We start from the raw sequence: 16767 nt of genomic DNA, 5'->3' as shown, positions 1-16767 counted from the left end.
GATCTTGCTCCTCTAGCTCTTTCAATTTTGATGATAGGGTGTCATTTTTAGATCTCTCCTTTCTTCTCATGTGGGCACTCATTGCTATATATTTTCCTCTAGAGACTGCTTTAAATGTGTCCCAGAGATTCTGGTATGTTGTGTCTTCATTGTCATTGGTTCCGAAGAACATCTTTATTTCTGCCTTCATTTCATTGTTTATCCAGTCAACATTCAAGAGCAAGTTGTTCAGTTTCCATGAAGCTGTGCGGTTCTGAGTTAGTTTCTGCATTCTGAGTTCTAACTCGATTGCAGTGTGGTCTGAGAGACTGTTTGTTATGATTTCTGTTCTTTTGCATTTGCTGAGGAGTGATTTATTGCCAATTATGTGGTCAATTTTAGAGTAGGTGTGATGTGGTGCTGAGAAGAATGTATATTCTGTGGATTTGGGGTGGAGAGTTCTGTAAATGTCTATTAGGTTTGCTTGTTCCAGGTCTGTATTCAGGTCCTAGATATCCTTGTTGATTTTCTGTCTGGTTGATCTAATATTGACAATGGGGTGTTAAAGTCTCCCACTATTATTGTGTGGGAGTCTAAGTCTCTTTGTAAGTCATTAAGAACTTGCCTTATGTATCTGGGTGCTCCTGTATTGGGTGCGTATATATTTAGGATCATTAGCTCTTCTTGTTGCAGTGATCCTTTTACCATTATGTAATGTCCTTCTTTGTCTCTTTTAATCTTTGTTGCTTTAAAGTCTATTTTATCAGAGATGAGAATTGCAACTCCTGCCTTTTTTTGCTCTCCATTTGCTTGGTAGATCTTCCTCCATCCCTTTATTTTGAGCCTTTGTGTATCCTTGCATGTAAGATGGGTTTCCTGGATACAGCACACTGATGGGTTTTGGCTTTTTATCCAATTTGCCAGTCTGTGTCTTTTGATTGGGGCATTTAGTCCATTGACATTTAGGGATAGTATTGTTATGTGTGAATTTGATACTGTCATTTTGATGCTACCTGGCTGTTTTGTTGGTTAGTTGATGCAGCTTCTTGATTGTGTTGATGCTCTTTTACCATTTGGTGTGTTTTTGGAGTGGCTGGTACTGGTTGTTCCCTTATATGTGTAGAGCCTCTTTCAGGAGTTCTTGTAGAGCAGGTTTGGTGGTGATGAAATCTCTGAGTGCTTGCTTGTTCACAAAGGATTTTATTTATTTTTTTTTTTCACTTATGAAGCTTAGTTTGGCTGGATAGGAGATTCGGGGTTGAAAGTTCTTTTCTTTAAGGATGTTGAATATTGGCCCCCTATCTCTTCTGGCTTGTAGGGTTTCTGCTGAGAGATCTGCTGTCAGTCTAATGGGCTTCCCTTTGTGGGTAACCCGACCTTTCTCTCTGGCTGCCCTTAGCATTTTCTCTTTCATTTCAACCCTGGTGAATCTGACGATTATGTGCCTTGGGGTTGCTCTTCTTGAGGAATATCTTTGTGGTGTTCTCTGTATTTCCTGGATTTGAATATTGGTCTGCCTTGCTAGGTTGGGGAAGTTTTCCTGGATAATATCCTGAAGAGTATTTTCCAGCTTGGATTCATTCCCTTCATCACATTCAGGTACACCTATCAGACGTAGATTAGGTCTTTTCACATAGTCCCACATTTCTTGAAGATTTTGTTCATTCCTTTTTGCGCTTTTTTCTCTGTTCTTGCCTTCTCTTTTTATTTCATTGAGTTGATCTTCGACCTCTGATATCCTTTCTTCTACTTTGTCAATTCGGCTGTTGAAGCTTGTGCATGCTTCACGAAGTTCTCGTGTTGCGTTTTTCAGCTCCATCAATTCACTTATACTCCTCTCTATGCTGTCCATTCTTGTCAGCAGTTCGTCCAATCTTTTTTCAAGGTTCCTATTTTCTTTGCATTCGGTTAGAACATGTTCTTTTAGCTCACTGTAGTTTCTTACTACCCACCTTCTGAAGTCTGATTCTGTCATTTCATCACCCTCCTTCTCCATCAGGTCTGGTTCCCTTGCTGGTGAGGAGTTGTGATCCCTTTTAGGAGGAGAGGTGTTCTGGTTTCGGGAGTTTTCATCCTTTTTGCGCTGGTTTCTTCCCATTTTTGTGGGTTTATCCACCTGTTGTCTGTCTCCTCTGCACTTTCACTGGGAGCTGAAGTCCTGAGCTGTTCTTAGGCGGCCATCTTCCCAGCATTCCTAGGGAGCATTTTTCATATATTATTAATGGGTATTACGTGATACTATATGAAAACTAAAGAGAAAACCAGAAATGTGTATAGAATGTATAGATGGAATAAAGTCTAACAGTTTTCCTAACCTATTGATAGTGCTCATACATGTAAGCAAATAAATATTTTAGGATTTATTTCCATGTTTTGAATAGAATGCTGATTAGTACATTTCAAAGTGGCTCAAGAAAATTCCTCTGAACTTAACAAGAATTGAAATGAAAATGTATGTAACTCCCAGTGCAAATGGAGGTGTACACCCCAAAACTGCCAGTCAGAAGTCACACACGGCTTGAGATAGCTGTGTAGCCTTGGAATTAGGATAAAATCTATTATACCTAACTCCATAACCTATATGCCATCCCAAATGAGTGTAAATATTATATAGTGTATGTTAAAATGTTGCAAAAATCATCAAGTAAAATACTTGTTTCTCTTTATGAGGATTGTTGATATGTGATAGTACAAAAACTGTGGTATTTTTCATACTGGGTTCCAAGTGCACCTTTTCCTTAAAAGGACATGACCTATCTTTTGGGACTATTCATACACATTTAGAGAATTCCGTATTAGGAGAAACCTATTAGATTGTTTGCCATTATCTTTCCACCTAACAGTTGGGTGCCACATTCAGATTTTCAATGAAGTTGTCACTATCGATAATACAATGAGTTTATTTTGGCTGATTGAGGTGCAGGAAGTCACTGAAACTATGGCCATGGCATACCATCCAGTGCTACTCTTAGCCAAGTACACTTTGGCAAGGAGCCTGAATCAAGCAAAGTATGCTCTTAGGTTGCTATTTTTCTGATTAAATTTGTAATTATGTGTAAAATTAACTATTGTATTGCAGGATGAATTGATATTCAGGGAAAAACTGTCTAAATAAAACTTAAGAGTTTCTTTTACTCTCTCCTGTCAGAGTCGGGCCACAAAAAGTTAAAAAGTACCATCCAGAGAAGCACAGAAACAGGCATGGCAGCTGAAATGAGGAAGATGGTAAGACAGCCAAGCCGAGAGTCCACTGATGGCAGCATCAACAGTTACAGCTCTGAGGGCAAGTAAGTGCTGTCAACTTGTCCGCATGGCTGTGGAACCACAAATTGTGTAGTAATCAGTAAAATAACAAAGCCACTGAGTGTTACTGTGCAGCTATCTATTTAACCAGAAGTTCAGCCATCCATTTTAAACTACCCTGATGGCTTCTAAGTAAGAGCACATGGACACACCTCTACACCTGGTCTTTCATATCTTTCAAGGATGAAGAAATTCTGAGTCCACATGAACAAACTGATTTCCTCCATCTATGAAAGCCCAGAATAGTCCTTTACTGGATGTTTAGTGTAGAAATGCCACATGTAATGGACTCACATTTGGGAAACAGTCTGTCCCTGTTACCAAAGTCTACATTAAAATTTAGAAGTAAGGAACTGATTTCATATGTTCTTAGTTTTCTCCAAGCTATTTTGAACCCTAAGCTTTTCTAACACTCTCATACATATAAGGAACTTATATTTTCTTGTTTTTAAACATTGCTGACTCATTTTTACCTTATGTAATAATCCAGGATCTATCAGCTTCAATAGTTTTCTGACTAAAATGTTTTAGTTAATTCTCAAAAAATTGAATAAGTTTTTTCTTTTTACTCATTTTTATTTTTTACCATTTCATTTGGATCCTGCACAAAACCTGCTTCTTCGAGTGCTTGAGAATATTTCTGGTAAAACTGAATTCTTACTGAGGTAGTGGATCTTACAAATAAGTAATTAATGTGTTGTGTTGGATTACATGGAGATTCACCACACATAAATTTTCCATAATTATTTATTATCACTCACATTATTCACACACCAATCTAATATTCCTAATTTCTTGTCTTTACTGGAATTTTTCTATTTTGTTTAGAAAATTTAACAAAATTATGCCAAGCTACTGGTTTTAATACTCTTTCCCATTCCTGAAACTAATTGGTCTCTGTTTAGTTGGTCAAATGACTGGTGTGCATGTTTCCAGTAAGGAATAGCTAAGAACAAAAATCAGCAAGTATGAAATTTAGAGAGAGAAACTTACTGACAAAATACCAATATTTGATGAAGTAGCATAAAGTAATGTACAAATGAGACTTGAAGACATTATTTTCTATTACAAAAAAGTAACAAATTTGCCTCCATCATAAATCACTTAATCTCTTGGATTTATGGTCATTGTTTCTGGATGGGATTATAATATGTGTCCCATTTAATTTCCTTGGTTAAGAGAAATAATAGATTTCAAATCACAGTGGAAACAGTAAGTCTCTATAGAAGTATTTTCAAATAAGTAATCCTCCCCACCTTCTTTAGGACTTTAAAACTAGGCATCAATGAACCTGTTTTTCCTATTATGCCTGAAATTTAGACATGATACCGTGACTCATTCCATCATATATCAAGAGGATTCAGAATGCTAGAAATTATTTTGGCAGCCTATAACACATGGCAACACTGGTCCTTGGGCCAGTGACCCACAGATGACTTAGTATAGAGATCATTGCTAATTATCAATTACTAGTTAATCTTTTTGATATTTTAAGCTCTAGTGGGAAAAATCTGGCCACTTCCCATGTTTTTATGAAGGCCATGGAATAAAAGGATCCAAAGATTTACATATTTTTATCTATTTTGATATTTTTGGTTAACTTTCTCCTTAAAACATTCAGTGGTGATAAAGATGTGGAAACTGTACTGTAGGAGAATTGTAATATTTAAAGCTGTTTGATATTTTTTATTTTAATTTTATATCTTTCAAATACCTCTACAAGGCAGTGTTTTATAATTTGGCTTCATTACTAAGATCCAGTACTTGGCAGCCATAGTTTAGATAATATTGTTTGGTGCTGTTTGCTTGCTAGTTAACAACGAAACCTTTTAGAGGACCTACTAATCATGATACTGAACACATTTCTGAGGCATTCAGACCGTCAAAGCAAGTACTATGCCAATACCTGTGTAGAGTGTTTGATATGTCCCAAGCCAATTTCAAGAAAGAAAACTGTAAATATAGTTCTACTTGCTCCAAAAGTATGAGTCCACTTATTTTCCCAGCTCTCTAAGTCACTGACTAAGGCGTTTTATGCCCCAGCAATAACTGGCAGCATGGCATACCTGCAGTACACCTTATAATACTAAAGCAAGATTTTTATTCTAAATAACCGAATGAAACTACTCAATAAAAAAATATGCTCATTCAAAAAAGTGCTTACTGAATACACATTATGTAATGAGCATAGTTCTCATTACTCAGTGATAACTACATCAGTCAAGAAGAAGAGCACAGGCACTGCCCTTGTGTAGCTTACATCCTGGGGCTGTCAGTAAGTTATATTATAGGAAGAAATGCAGCTTTTTTTTAACCAATTAATTTCCATTAGAACCAAATAAAAGACTCAAATAATCTAAACTTTTAATTACTTCAAAAATGAATACATTATGTTTTATTTGTAAATAAGAACTTGTACTATGCTATAAAATTTATTCAAAAAAATCATTGGCCACTTTTAAAAATTTAGTGTTAATGTTACCTAATGTTCATGAGCAAGTATCTGTGTAAGGTTTATGATATAAAAGTTTGCATCTTATTTTTTTTTTATCAACACGTTTGTATAGGGATTTGGAACTTAGTATATTGGAAACCGTAACCGAATCCTCTTGAAAAGAGCATTAAGAGTTTAACCTTTTCTCAATCAATGTTGGACCTCATATGCTTGGCCCAAAGGCAGTGCAAAGAATCAGTTTTAAAAAAACAGACCGTCTAAGTAATATTTATGTTTCATGATCATAATTAGTCAAATGAAAACTAGTGAAAATAATTCTGGATTATTTCATGGGTTATTTTCCTTTGGTTTTCATCTTTTGGCTCATAGCTTAATATTTCCTGGAGTGCGTCTGGGAGCTGACAGTCAATTCAGTGATTTTCTTGATGGATTGGGACCAGCCCAGCTTGTTGGCCGTCAAACCCTTGCCACCCCTGCAATGGGTAAGAATCATTTTTTATACATAAAATTGATGTTTTGTGTTTGACAAAGTCATTTAAAACTTTTAAAATTGTGTAATTGCAATACAAGTGAGAAGCAACATTTTAGCTAGGGTGTTACTGTTTGCAAACAACTATTATAATTTCAAGTGCATTTTTGTAATTTGAGATACGAAAAAGGAAATAAAATTACTCATAAATATTTGAATTACCGGAACCCTGTTAAGACAGAGTGTCTACAGTGGATCTAAATGTAGGACAAGGGTGGCATTTCACAGCATGGGGGTGGGGGGGGAGACTGTTGAGTAAAGGATAGTGACATCACTGTTCACTTCTGTGAAAAAAATTAATGGAATTCCTCCACTCTACACAACTTGCCAAAAAAGTTAATATTTTAGACTTAACTATAAAAAAAGGGTAAGGTGGAGAAAGGCACTAAAAAGTACTGAAAAACACTTAAGTTGATCTTTCTATAGTATTGCAGTGGGAAAGAATATCAGTAAAATGTATGAAAACTGATTAGCTGATTAGCTTGAGGATACAACATAATAGAATTTCACAGTACTGAGGCTTGATAGAAAATCATACAAGCTTCCTAAGAGGAAAAACAATTTTACAAAAAACTATCAAAAATCAGATTCTCATTGGGCTCCTCACATTTTTACTGGACTCTTCAATAATACGGAAGCCAAAAGAATGTTAACATTACCTTCAGAATTCTGAGTAACAACTGATTTCCAATCTAGAATACAAAAGCCAGCCAAACTATGAACTAAATTTGAGGCTAAAGTAGATACATACTCAGTCCCAAGCAAAGCTTCAAATCATTTTCCTCATTTCCAACATTTCTCAGAAAGCTACTAGAGGATTTACTTCAACCAAATGAACTAAGTGAATTTTCAAAATTATGGATTAAAAAAAAAAAAACAGGCGGGGCGCGGTGGCTCAAGCCTGTAATCCCAGCACTTTGGGAGGCCGAGGTGGGTGGATCACGAGGTCAAGAGATCGAGACCATCCTGGTCAACATGGTGAAACCGCGTCTCTACTAAAAATACAAAAAATTAGCTGGGCATGGTGGCACGTGCCTATAATCCCAGCTACTCAGGAGGCTGAGGCAGGAGAATTGCCTGAACCCGGGAGGCGGAGGTTGCGGTGAGCCGAGATCGCGCCATTGCACTCCAGCCTGGGTAACAAGAGTGAAACTCCGCCTCAAAAAAAAAAAAAAAAAAAAAAAGATGGAACCAATAAATAAATACTTGCTTCCTCACAAAATAAAGATGATTGGGATACCCAGAATGATAGCAAAGGAGGAACTAAAGATAGCTGCAGCAAGGTTTCAAAGCAACGTTCAAATTGTTTCATGTCAGATTTCATGAGATAAAATTTATAGAATACCTAATGTGTTTGATTTTATGGAAGAGATAAACAATCAGGAGAGACTAAGATTTGAATTAGTGAGATCTACATAAAAATGTAAGCAAATGCTTTCTTAAAAGACACTAATTAAGTGCAGGAAAAAGGAAGATTTAAGAAATGAGAAGTAGTTATAATATTCCAGTTCACACCATTATGTATAAGGTTACTAGTCAAAATAATATAAATAGTAATATTGGGGAAAATGAGATGACAGAAATTGTCAAGTATCTAGTAGGTGTGGGAAGGCACTGAAAGAGATCAAAATTGGAAGTTAATAATAATATCTAAAACTGCAAAAAGGAAAATATAAGTATAGTGCTTAGAAATAATAAGGCAAATACCAGATAGTAAATCAGATAAAAATGTTGAAAATTTTGAAAGCAATAATTTTTGGAAGACAAGAAGTTGAGAGAGGGGATAGAAGTAAGTTAGGTATAAACATAACAGGTTTTATAGAACAGTTGGGGATATTTATATGATTTTAAAAGAAATCTTTAAAAAAACATGAAAAGGACAAAAAGAGAACAAGGACTTCTGGGCTCTGAGGTCTAAAACAGAGTCATAAAACTGATGGGAATACCTAGAACCACAAAGTTCATCAACTGACCAGACAAATAAAGAGAATTCATGCCTGACAAAGTAGAAGTGATTCCACTAAGTTGAATTAGAAATTGTCAGAGGTAGAGTCATCACAAAATCCACAGGAAAAAAAGACCAAGTGTTATTAAACAAAAAAACAAGTATATATTTTTAAGAAAAAAAGAGAATGGAAAATATAATGAATTAAAATTTAAAATTCAGTTGATGAGGTAAATAGTATACTGAACAAAGTTTAAGACAGAATTAAATACAAGGAGAACTATAGAATATCACTGTAAACATGGCCTATTTAAATTTAAAAAATTCTTTCATAATAGAGAATATGGGATGTAAGAAGAATAAACTGAAAAGCTCAAAATTACTCTAAAAGGAGCCTAAAAAGATAATAGGGGAACAGTTTTGGAGGAAAAACTAATGATGACTGAACTATTTAAGGAAAGCAGAAAACCTGAAGAGCACGCTGAGTGATGAACTGAACAATCTGTACAAAACAAACAAGGAAAAGCTTCTTAATGTAATTTCAGAACATCATCTCAAATCATGAGGAAGATAAAAATTACCTAGCAAAGAAAGGCAATAAATGAAAGGCTTTTGTTTCTTAGCAATGCCAAATATATGTATATATAAAGATATTACTCTCAAACTGCTGAAGAAAAGGACTATCAACCCAAATTTGTATATTAAGACAAACGTTCATTCAAGAGTAAAGATGGAATAGAGACATACGTACTCACACAATGACTCATGAAGTTTACCATCTCCTGCTCTTCACTCAGAGGTGTGCTGTAGCAAGAATAAGCCTAAAAGAAAAGAATGGGATTTAGGAAGCAATGATGAGCAAAGAAATGAGTGAAACTTGGTAAATTTATTAAAATAATAATAATTTAACAAAAACAGCAATAAAAATAGGGTTTAAGTGTGTATTTGACAACAAGCAGGAAAAAAGCAAAATAAGTTGAAACAAAAATGCCATTCAGCATCTATGTGAAAGTTGAGAAGTTGAAGAATTCTTAAATAATTAAACATACCTGTCTTATATGGGAGAAAACAGGAAAATACTAACTTCAGGTTTGGGGGCAGTCACCTATTGGAATAATATGACAGTATCTAGTAAAATTTGAAATGTCGATATGCTATGACCCAGCAATACAGTTTCTAGTTACATATCCTCCAGAAACTTCTTGCAGCATTCTTTGTTGTAGCACCAAATAGGAAGACCAAGACCCCTAACTGTAGATAAGATAAATAAATATAGCATTCAAGTAATAGAATATTATAGAGAAATTAAAGGGAATGTTCTAGATCTCAACACATCAACTTGGATGGATACCTAAGAAAATGTTGTTAAGTGAAGAAAGAAAATTGCTGAATGATACCACTTATACAAATGCTTAGGCTGGACACGGTGGCTCACATTTGTAATCCCAGCACTTTGGGAGGCCAAGGCGGGCAGATCACCTGAAGTCAGGAGTTCGAGACCAGCCTGACCAACATGGTGAAACCCTGTATCCACTAAAAATGCAAAAGTTAGCCAGTCATGATGCTGCATGTCTGTAGACTCAGCTACTTAGGAAACTGAGGCAGAAGAATTGCTTAAACCTATGAGATGGAAGTTGCAGTGAGCCAAGATCATGCCACTGCACTCCAACCTGGAAGACAGAGCAAGACTCTGTCAAAAAAAAAAAAAAAAAGCTTAAAATTTGGAAATGTAATTGAGATGGACAGTTATTAAAAACTATAACGTACCACAAAGAATTTAAGAGTAAATAGAAAGCTGAAAAAACCTGAGTAGAGCTATAACTATCGGTATTTAACATTCTACTCACCAACAAATGGGGAGAATAATCCCAGATGTTTTCACAGATGAGTTCTAATAAATATGAACTCAAGAGACATGAAAATTATGAAACAAGTATTTTCATGAAATAAAAAGGGACTCATTGTAGTTGCTAATCTAATTTTGTATCAAACTATACATGGGCTATGTAATCCTCCTTAATAATCAAAGAAATGCAAATTTAAGTATCTTTTTAACCAGATTGGCAAAAATTAAACATATTTTTGATACTAGTATTAGACATTTTGCTAATAACAGTATTATTGAGTGTGGGAAGCAGGAGAGATATTTCTAGTGATAGTGCAAACTGGTACAACCTTTCTGGAGGAGTTGGCAGTATGCATGGAATTTCTGAATGTCCATCCTATTAGATATGAAAATTTAAAATCTTGGAATTTTATGTTCAAAAAATAACTGATGCAAGAATGTGTGCAAGAATTCTTATAAGACTGTTCATTCTAGCCCCATTTACATACACTGAAGTATAAATAGTTTATGTAAATAACCTTTATTTCCATCAACAGAAGCCTGATTTAATAGGTAATGACATGTCCATACAGTAGTCCATATAGTCAGTAAAATGACTGTGTATGATATGATTGATGATAGATAGCTAGATAGGCAGGCAGAGAGACAGATAAAAGAATGCTAGGATATTCACTAAATATTAATGGTGGCTTTCTCTGGATAATGAAAATACAGATAGTTACAATTTTTTATTAATAAGTAAATATACTGAATGAAATAAGAGTAAGAAATCTTATTAAGTACAAGAATCACAGAAATACTTCAGCGTTGTTATAGTCCTTTATTAACTAATTTGCAAATCGCATCAGAGGGATTAATAGCAGAAAAAAATAAGAGAATTATTTCCAAATTTGATTTAGAGGCTGGGAAAGAAAAGTGAGATTGTGCAGTGAGGGGTCTAAATATTAGTTTCTTATCAAAATCATGAAGATAAAAATCTGTAGTCTGTTATGGGCTGTCCTTTTCGTTTTAACTGCACATAACTGCAAAGAAGTTGAAACACACCTTGCTTCCCCTCCATTTGCAGGTGATATACAAATTGGAATGGAGGACAAAAAGGGCCAATTAGAAGTTGAAGTTATTAGAGCACGAAGCCTCACACAAAAGCCTGGTTCTAAATCTACACCTGGTAAGGAGTATTCCTGAGTTTGGTGAAGAGATTATTAAATAGGCAAACAAGTAAAAACATTTGCTGCATTTGAATTCCATATGCTCTGTTTTGCATCATCTGACTGATTTAAAAAGCAGTATTTTGTGTTCTTTGATGTTATTAAAATGGATCTCAGTTTTCCTTGCACAGTTATTATTTCAGAAGGTTAGGAAGTGTTTTATAATATTTTTTAAAATTTAGTTATGGTTGTCTCTTGGCTTTTGTCAGTTATTTTCTTCCTTCACATTTAGAAAGGCAAAAGAAAAAAAGAATATAGTTCTAATCATAAAAAGGGAACAATGAACTTTAAGATCTAAACCTGCATTGTAATCCAAGTAAGTCAAAGTCTTCAAATAACTTTGCATACATTGACTCAAAATGAGGAAAATGGCAGTAATGGTAACATATAGATTTAAGGAATAGAATTTATGGAACAATGGAAGTTTTAAGTAATTTAAATAGTCAGTGGGAAACTTTCAGTAAGCATCTCTAATTCTGTAATAGGGCATTCTCTAGTTTAAAAAATAATTGAATTTAAGGAATAACTTCTTATATGTTAACATATCTTTCTTCAGCTCCATATGTCAAAGTATATCTTTTGGAAAACGGGGCCTGTATAGCCAAGAAGAAGACAAGAATTGCAAGAAAAACCCTTGATCCTTTGTATCAGCAATCCCTGGTTTTTGATGAAAGTCCACAGGGTAAAGTTCTTCAGGTCAGTAATAGTTTGTTTGACTTTTTACATTGAAATATTTATATTATCCCTACATCGAAGAGATGGTCAAACACAAAGAGAATAAAATTTGGTAAAGATAAATGTAGAATAGTATTCTTGAGTAGAAAAAATTCAAATGGTTAATTTATGATATAAATAATGTATAGTATTAAAATATTTGGTGGATCTAATAGAGAACAGTTTTATTCTCTCTCTTCTTTTCTTTCTCCATCCTCTTCTAGGTTTGCCCTGTTCCCTCCCCTCCTCACTCCTCACTAGATAGACAGATGATAAGTAGAGATATATCAAACAAAACAATGCTAATAATAATTGATCGAGCATTGCTGTGTACCAAACATGAGATACAAAGAAGGAGAAAGAGAGGAAAAGAGAAATGTGCAGAGACCAGCAAATATTTAGTCCTGGTTGACTGCCATATGCATTTTTAGGTGCATATAAAACTTAAACTTTGTAGCTAACATGTACAGTAAGTATCATTATCCCCATTTTAAAGATTATGTCTGAGATTCAAGAGGTTAAGTAATTTCACAAAGTTACTCAGTAAATTGTAAATGTGGGATTCACTACCAACTCTACTTGTATAAAGCAGGTGAATGAGTTCAGCTGAGAACCTTTACAGATGACTGAAGGATTAGAAAATAGAACATGGAAGTATGTGTAATAGAAGGCTTGTCTGAGACCAATAGGAGTTGATCTAGATTGTGGTAATTTTCAATGATTTAATTGAAATGTTAATCATCTAAGTCAAAATTGGCGTGCAAGTCCTCAAAATGCACCAGCTCATAATTATTTTTTTTTGGCCTGCCCCTTTACTAAAAAGAACATAACACGAAAGAAATCAAATGAATACTCTTATTCTTTGTATATATTTTCTTGTACATACACTCAATGGTATACTGAGTTGGATTGCAAGTCACCCTCCTAAATTGCACAAATTTTAATTTTTATGTTTCTATGGCCCTGCACATCACTAATTAGATAGTAGTTATACAAGAAAGGTGTTGCATTCATATAATAATAATCTTATATATTTCTTTCTTTGACATGGCTTCTGTAAATAATACTCATTGACTAGGAGCAGAGTCCTTAATTCCATCATACTAAAAATTTTTGTGAAGTGTCTATGAGCACCTTAAGGTTATTGTATCTTCTTTTCTGTGCCTTCTCCTTCATGACAGTTGTATTCATTATTCATGTCCTCTCCTCTGACTGGCCCACTTTTACAACATAGTTGTTTTGAGCCCTTCGAATGTGAAGCAGACAGAAGTCCAGGTAATGTTGCATTTCTCTATTTCTGCAGGTGATTGTCTGGGGAGATTATGGCAGAATGGACCACAAATGCTTTATGGGTGTGGCTCAGATCTTGTTGGAAGAACTCGACCTGTCCAGCATGGTGATTGGATGGTACAAATTGTTCCCACCGTCCTCACTGGTGGATCCCACACTCACTCCCCTCACCCGCCGGGCTTCCCAGTCATCTCTGGAAAGTTCAACTGGGCCTCCCTGTATTCGATAATAGTGAACTCATACCAGAGTCATTCCAATAAAACTCTACATTTCAGGATAATAATCTGAACCAGATATTTCATGATCAAAAGCATTGTTGGAGACAGACAATCAACTTATGTTTTGCCTGTAGTAGTTTTTCAATAATATGTCCCAATCATTATTTAAAACATGGCTTCATATGACAGAACAAGGCAATCTATCAAATTACAGGAAGAATCAACATGCTGGTGAGAGTCACTGATGCTTCTAACAAATAGAAAAAGAGGAAAATTTAAATCCACGCATACAAAAATACACACACACGTGCACACACACACACACACACCAAATTGAACAAACTGGAAACTCTCACTCTGAAAAGTTGTATTCTACACATATCTGCACAGACCACAAGCAGTGTTATTTCCCTGATGTTTGAATTGTTTTGTTCTTTCGTGTGTTTTGTTTATTTGTGTGGTGGTTGTTGGTTTTCATTTCTTGAGTTTTTGTTTTGTTTTCACCACATCTGTTAATCTCCACTAGTTTTTTTTTTTTTTTTTCTTTTTTTGGCTGTGTCATAACAGGCCTCGTGATGCCAACAGAGACTCTTCCCTTCTTTTTTCCAAAAGCACCCAAAAAAGGGCTGAAGTGATCTCTGTGGCATCTTCCCAAAGTGTTAAACAGCTACATAAGGTGAAGCCAAGGAAGGGTTTCACTGGCTCTCATTTTATAATTCTTTAAAGTCTTGTGTGTGGAAACCCAAAAGACAAAAAGTTATCTTCCAAAATAAATAATCACAGAAGTACTTTTTAAATTAAGAGCCTGTCTGTTTGCATTCTAGAAAATTAATTTATGGTTTCCATTGTTTTGCATGGAAGACTTTTAAAGAAGTCGATCTGCAACTAATGCTGGGGACTAAAACTAACTGCATAATTGTACTTTGAAAACACTCCTTGTAATGCCTTTTTCTTCCTGATGTCAAAAAAAAAATATGCTCATGTGTATAAACCATACTTTGACTTTCCAAAATGGTGACTAGGAATGGATTTGAGCCTAAGACACTTTGAGCTATGCCCAGGCTTCTCAGCCATACCCATCTGCCCTGGAAAGAGCATGGTATGAGCTGTTCAATATTCCACTGGAAATTCCAGTTGAAATATTCTGCACTAAACTAATGTTTTTATCGAATTTTAGTTTACATTTCTTTGAGATTGATGCAAGCACAAAGCTTGATTTTTTAATGCAAAGTATCTTACTTTTTGGGGGGGAAATAAACAAAGTCAACTTTCAATTTGCATTTTCTTCATTTAGTTTTTCTTGGCCTTGAATTTCCCTGTGACATTCTGTACATGTGCTACAAACTGCAGTCTCTGCAGGTGCATTGATATGTTCTCCCTCCTTTTATGAGTCACTCCACTTTTGTGATTACACAAATAGAGCAGCATGACTTGGAACTGTTCAAAGCTGCATGCACATTTTGTAAAAAAAAAAAAAAAAAAGAAAAGAAACAAAAGGTTATTTAATAATGTATGTTAGTTCCACATAGGCCAGCTTGTATGTTGCATGTAATTGTACAGTTTGCTTGTTAATTACTATACCGAAATAACCAAGAAATCTAAGCCATCCATTTTTGTTATAGACATTTTGCGGGTTTTAGCCAGACTCAGTCTCTGGGTCTGTGGTGAAATGTCTATAGATGGACTTTATTTTTTACCCTCCGGAAAACGTGATGTAGTACGGACCAAATTCCTTCCAATAAATATTTTGGTGTAGATTCCTACTGTGGGGCTATAACACATGTAGACACTGTGTACACACTAGGTTTTAATTCATAGACATACTGCCTGCACCAAGTGAATTATTTATTATTATTTACACATGCCAGAATTATCTGCCCGTCTTTCCCCAGGGCACAGATCGACTGCTGCTCACCATGGTGAGCGGGAGGAACTGGAGCATTGGTGCACTTCTGCTAGATTCCGTTCTGTCTTAGTGGCCAGCAATCAACTGATTATAATTGGGTAGTATCTTCCTATTCTGACCATTTGTCTTAACACTCCCCTGTGCTTTTAAATGAAATTCCAACTCATGTATGTAAACATGTTTAATAAAATTTACTTTTCATGTCAGTCAGTAGCCATCTGTGTTCTATGTCTTGCCAGATTTCCATTGTGGGTTCTATGGTGCGAAATGGGAGCCAGACCATGGGAAGGGGAGGCTGGGGTTCATTGTCTGCTGTGGGCATTTGACTTGCACTATATTATGTCTTAATCGATGGCCCAAAGGGTACTTTGCATCACCTACAAGTTTTCACTTTGTCAGCCTGTCTAAGTGAGCACATGACTATACTTCTGAAAAGTGGCATTATTAAAAATAATAAATCTCAGTAAGAATCAAATGGAAGGTTGTTTTCTGCTGCTGTTTGAATGTCCTAATAAAAGAGACAACTCTGTTGTCCAGTTGCCAAATTATTTCAAGTTATGTGACATCAAAAAATTGATTCCTGCGTCTCTCGTCAGTGTATTTCCTCTTTCCATCTTTTTATTCTGAATCCATGACTAATTTAACCTTAGTTTAGAGGAGACCAATTTAACAAAAAATAAGCAATACATTGACTCTAAATTTTCTTTAATAGAATCTTAGGTAATAAAATTATCTCCAAATATAGATAGATAAGTATCCAGAATAATATATTCAAAGAGATGTTATTAACTTTTAGGTTATTTTTATGATTTTTTTCTTATCTAAAAGTGTGTTCATATATTTCATAATCATCACCTCTCCTAAAACACTTGGTAAGCACTACTTTCATCTTGCATTATAGTGAAATAACTTTTGTGATCTAGTCTTGTCTAAGAGCTCCTAACTTTTTATAGACCACACTGGCTTTAACTTGTAAAGCAGAGTAAACACAACTACATCAACATCAAATTTGAGGCAATAAAGTGATTGGAGAAATGAAATGTGTCAGTCATTTATAGTTTTTAAACAGTTGACTAAATTTTACCCTATTACATTATGCATTTGTCTACATGACACAAGATTATCTGTTAGGCTGGGTTAGTAGGAGGCAAAAACAACTGATGAGTTCAGTTTAAAACAAACTGTCAGAGTAAATCTGTTTAAGGTGCATGCATTAAGAGAGCTGGGTGAGGCCAGGAGATGAGTCTGCCACTGAAACAAGCAATGAGAGTTGTCTTCAAAATTATTGTCTAGACAGAAGAAGAAGACAAACCATATAAAGCTCATGGCATCGGGATTTCAGGGTCTACAATGTTGGGAGGAAGGAACTTGAGA

At 35.1% G+C, this 16767-nt stretch overlaps 1 protein-coding gene across 50 annotated transcripts in view; it reads left to right on the top strand.

Moving 5' to 3' along the window:
* Nucleotides 1-15599, top strand: part of RIMS1 (regulating synaptic membrane exocytosis 1) — a 521656-nt gene extending 506057 nt beyond the window's left edge. For 49 of the 50 annotated variants that reach the window (XM_074398079.1, XM_074398078.1, XM_074398076.1 and 46 more), the window contains 5 exons: nt 3128-3266; nt 6107-6219; nt 11124-11225; nt 11822-11961; nt 13283-15599. In XM_074398079.1, coding sequence (XP_074254180.1) covers nt 3128-3266; nt 6107-6219; nt 11124-11225; nt 11822-11961; nt 13283-13498 — 710 coding nt within the window. In that variant the 3' untranslated portion in view covers nt 13499-15599. The remainder of the gene's footprint in view (nt 1-3127; nt 3267-6106; nt 6220-11123; nt 11226-11821; nt 11962-13282) is intronic. The other variant, XM_074398103.1, reaches the window with a different exon arrangement.
* Nucleotides 15600-16767: the final 1168 nt, after the last annotated feature.

Source organism: Saimiri boliviensis, chromosome 4 (assembly GCF_048565385.1).
Source record: "Saimiri boliviensis isolate mSaiBol1 chromosome 4, mSaiBol1.pri, whole genome shotgun sequence".
NCBI classification, from domain to species: Eukaryota; Metazoa; Chordata; class Mammalia; order Primates; family Cebidae; genus Saimiri; species Saimiri boliviensis.
This window is presented reverse-complemented; position numbering and strand designations above follow the sequence as displayed.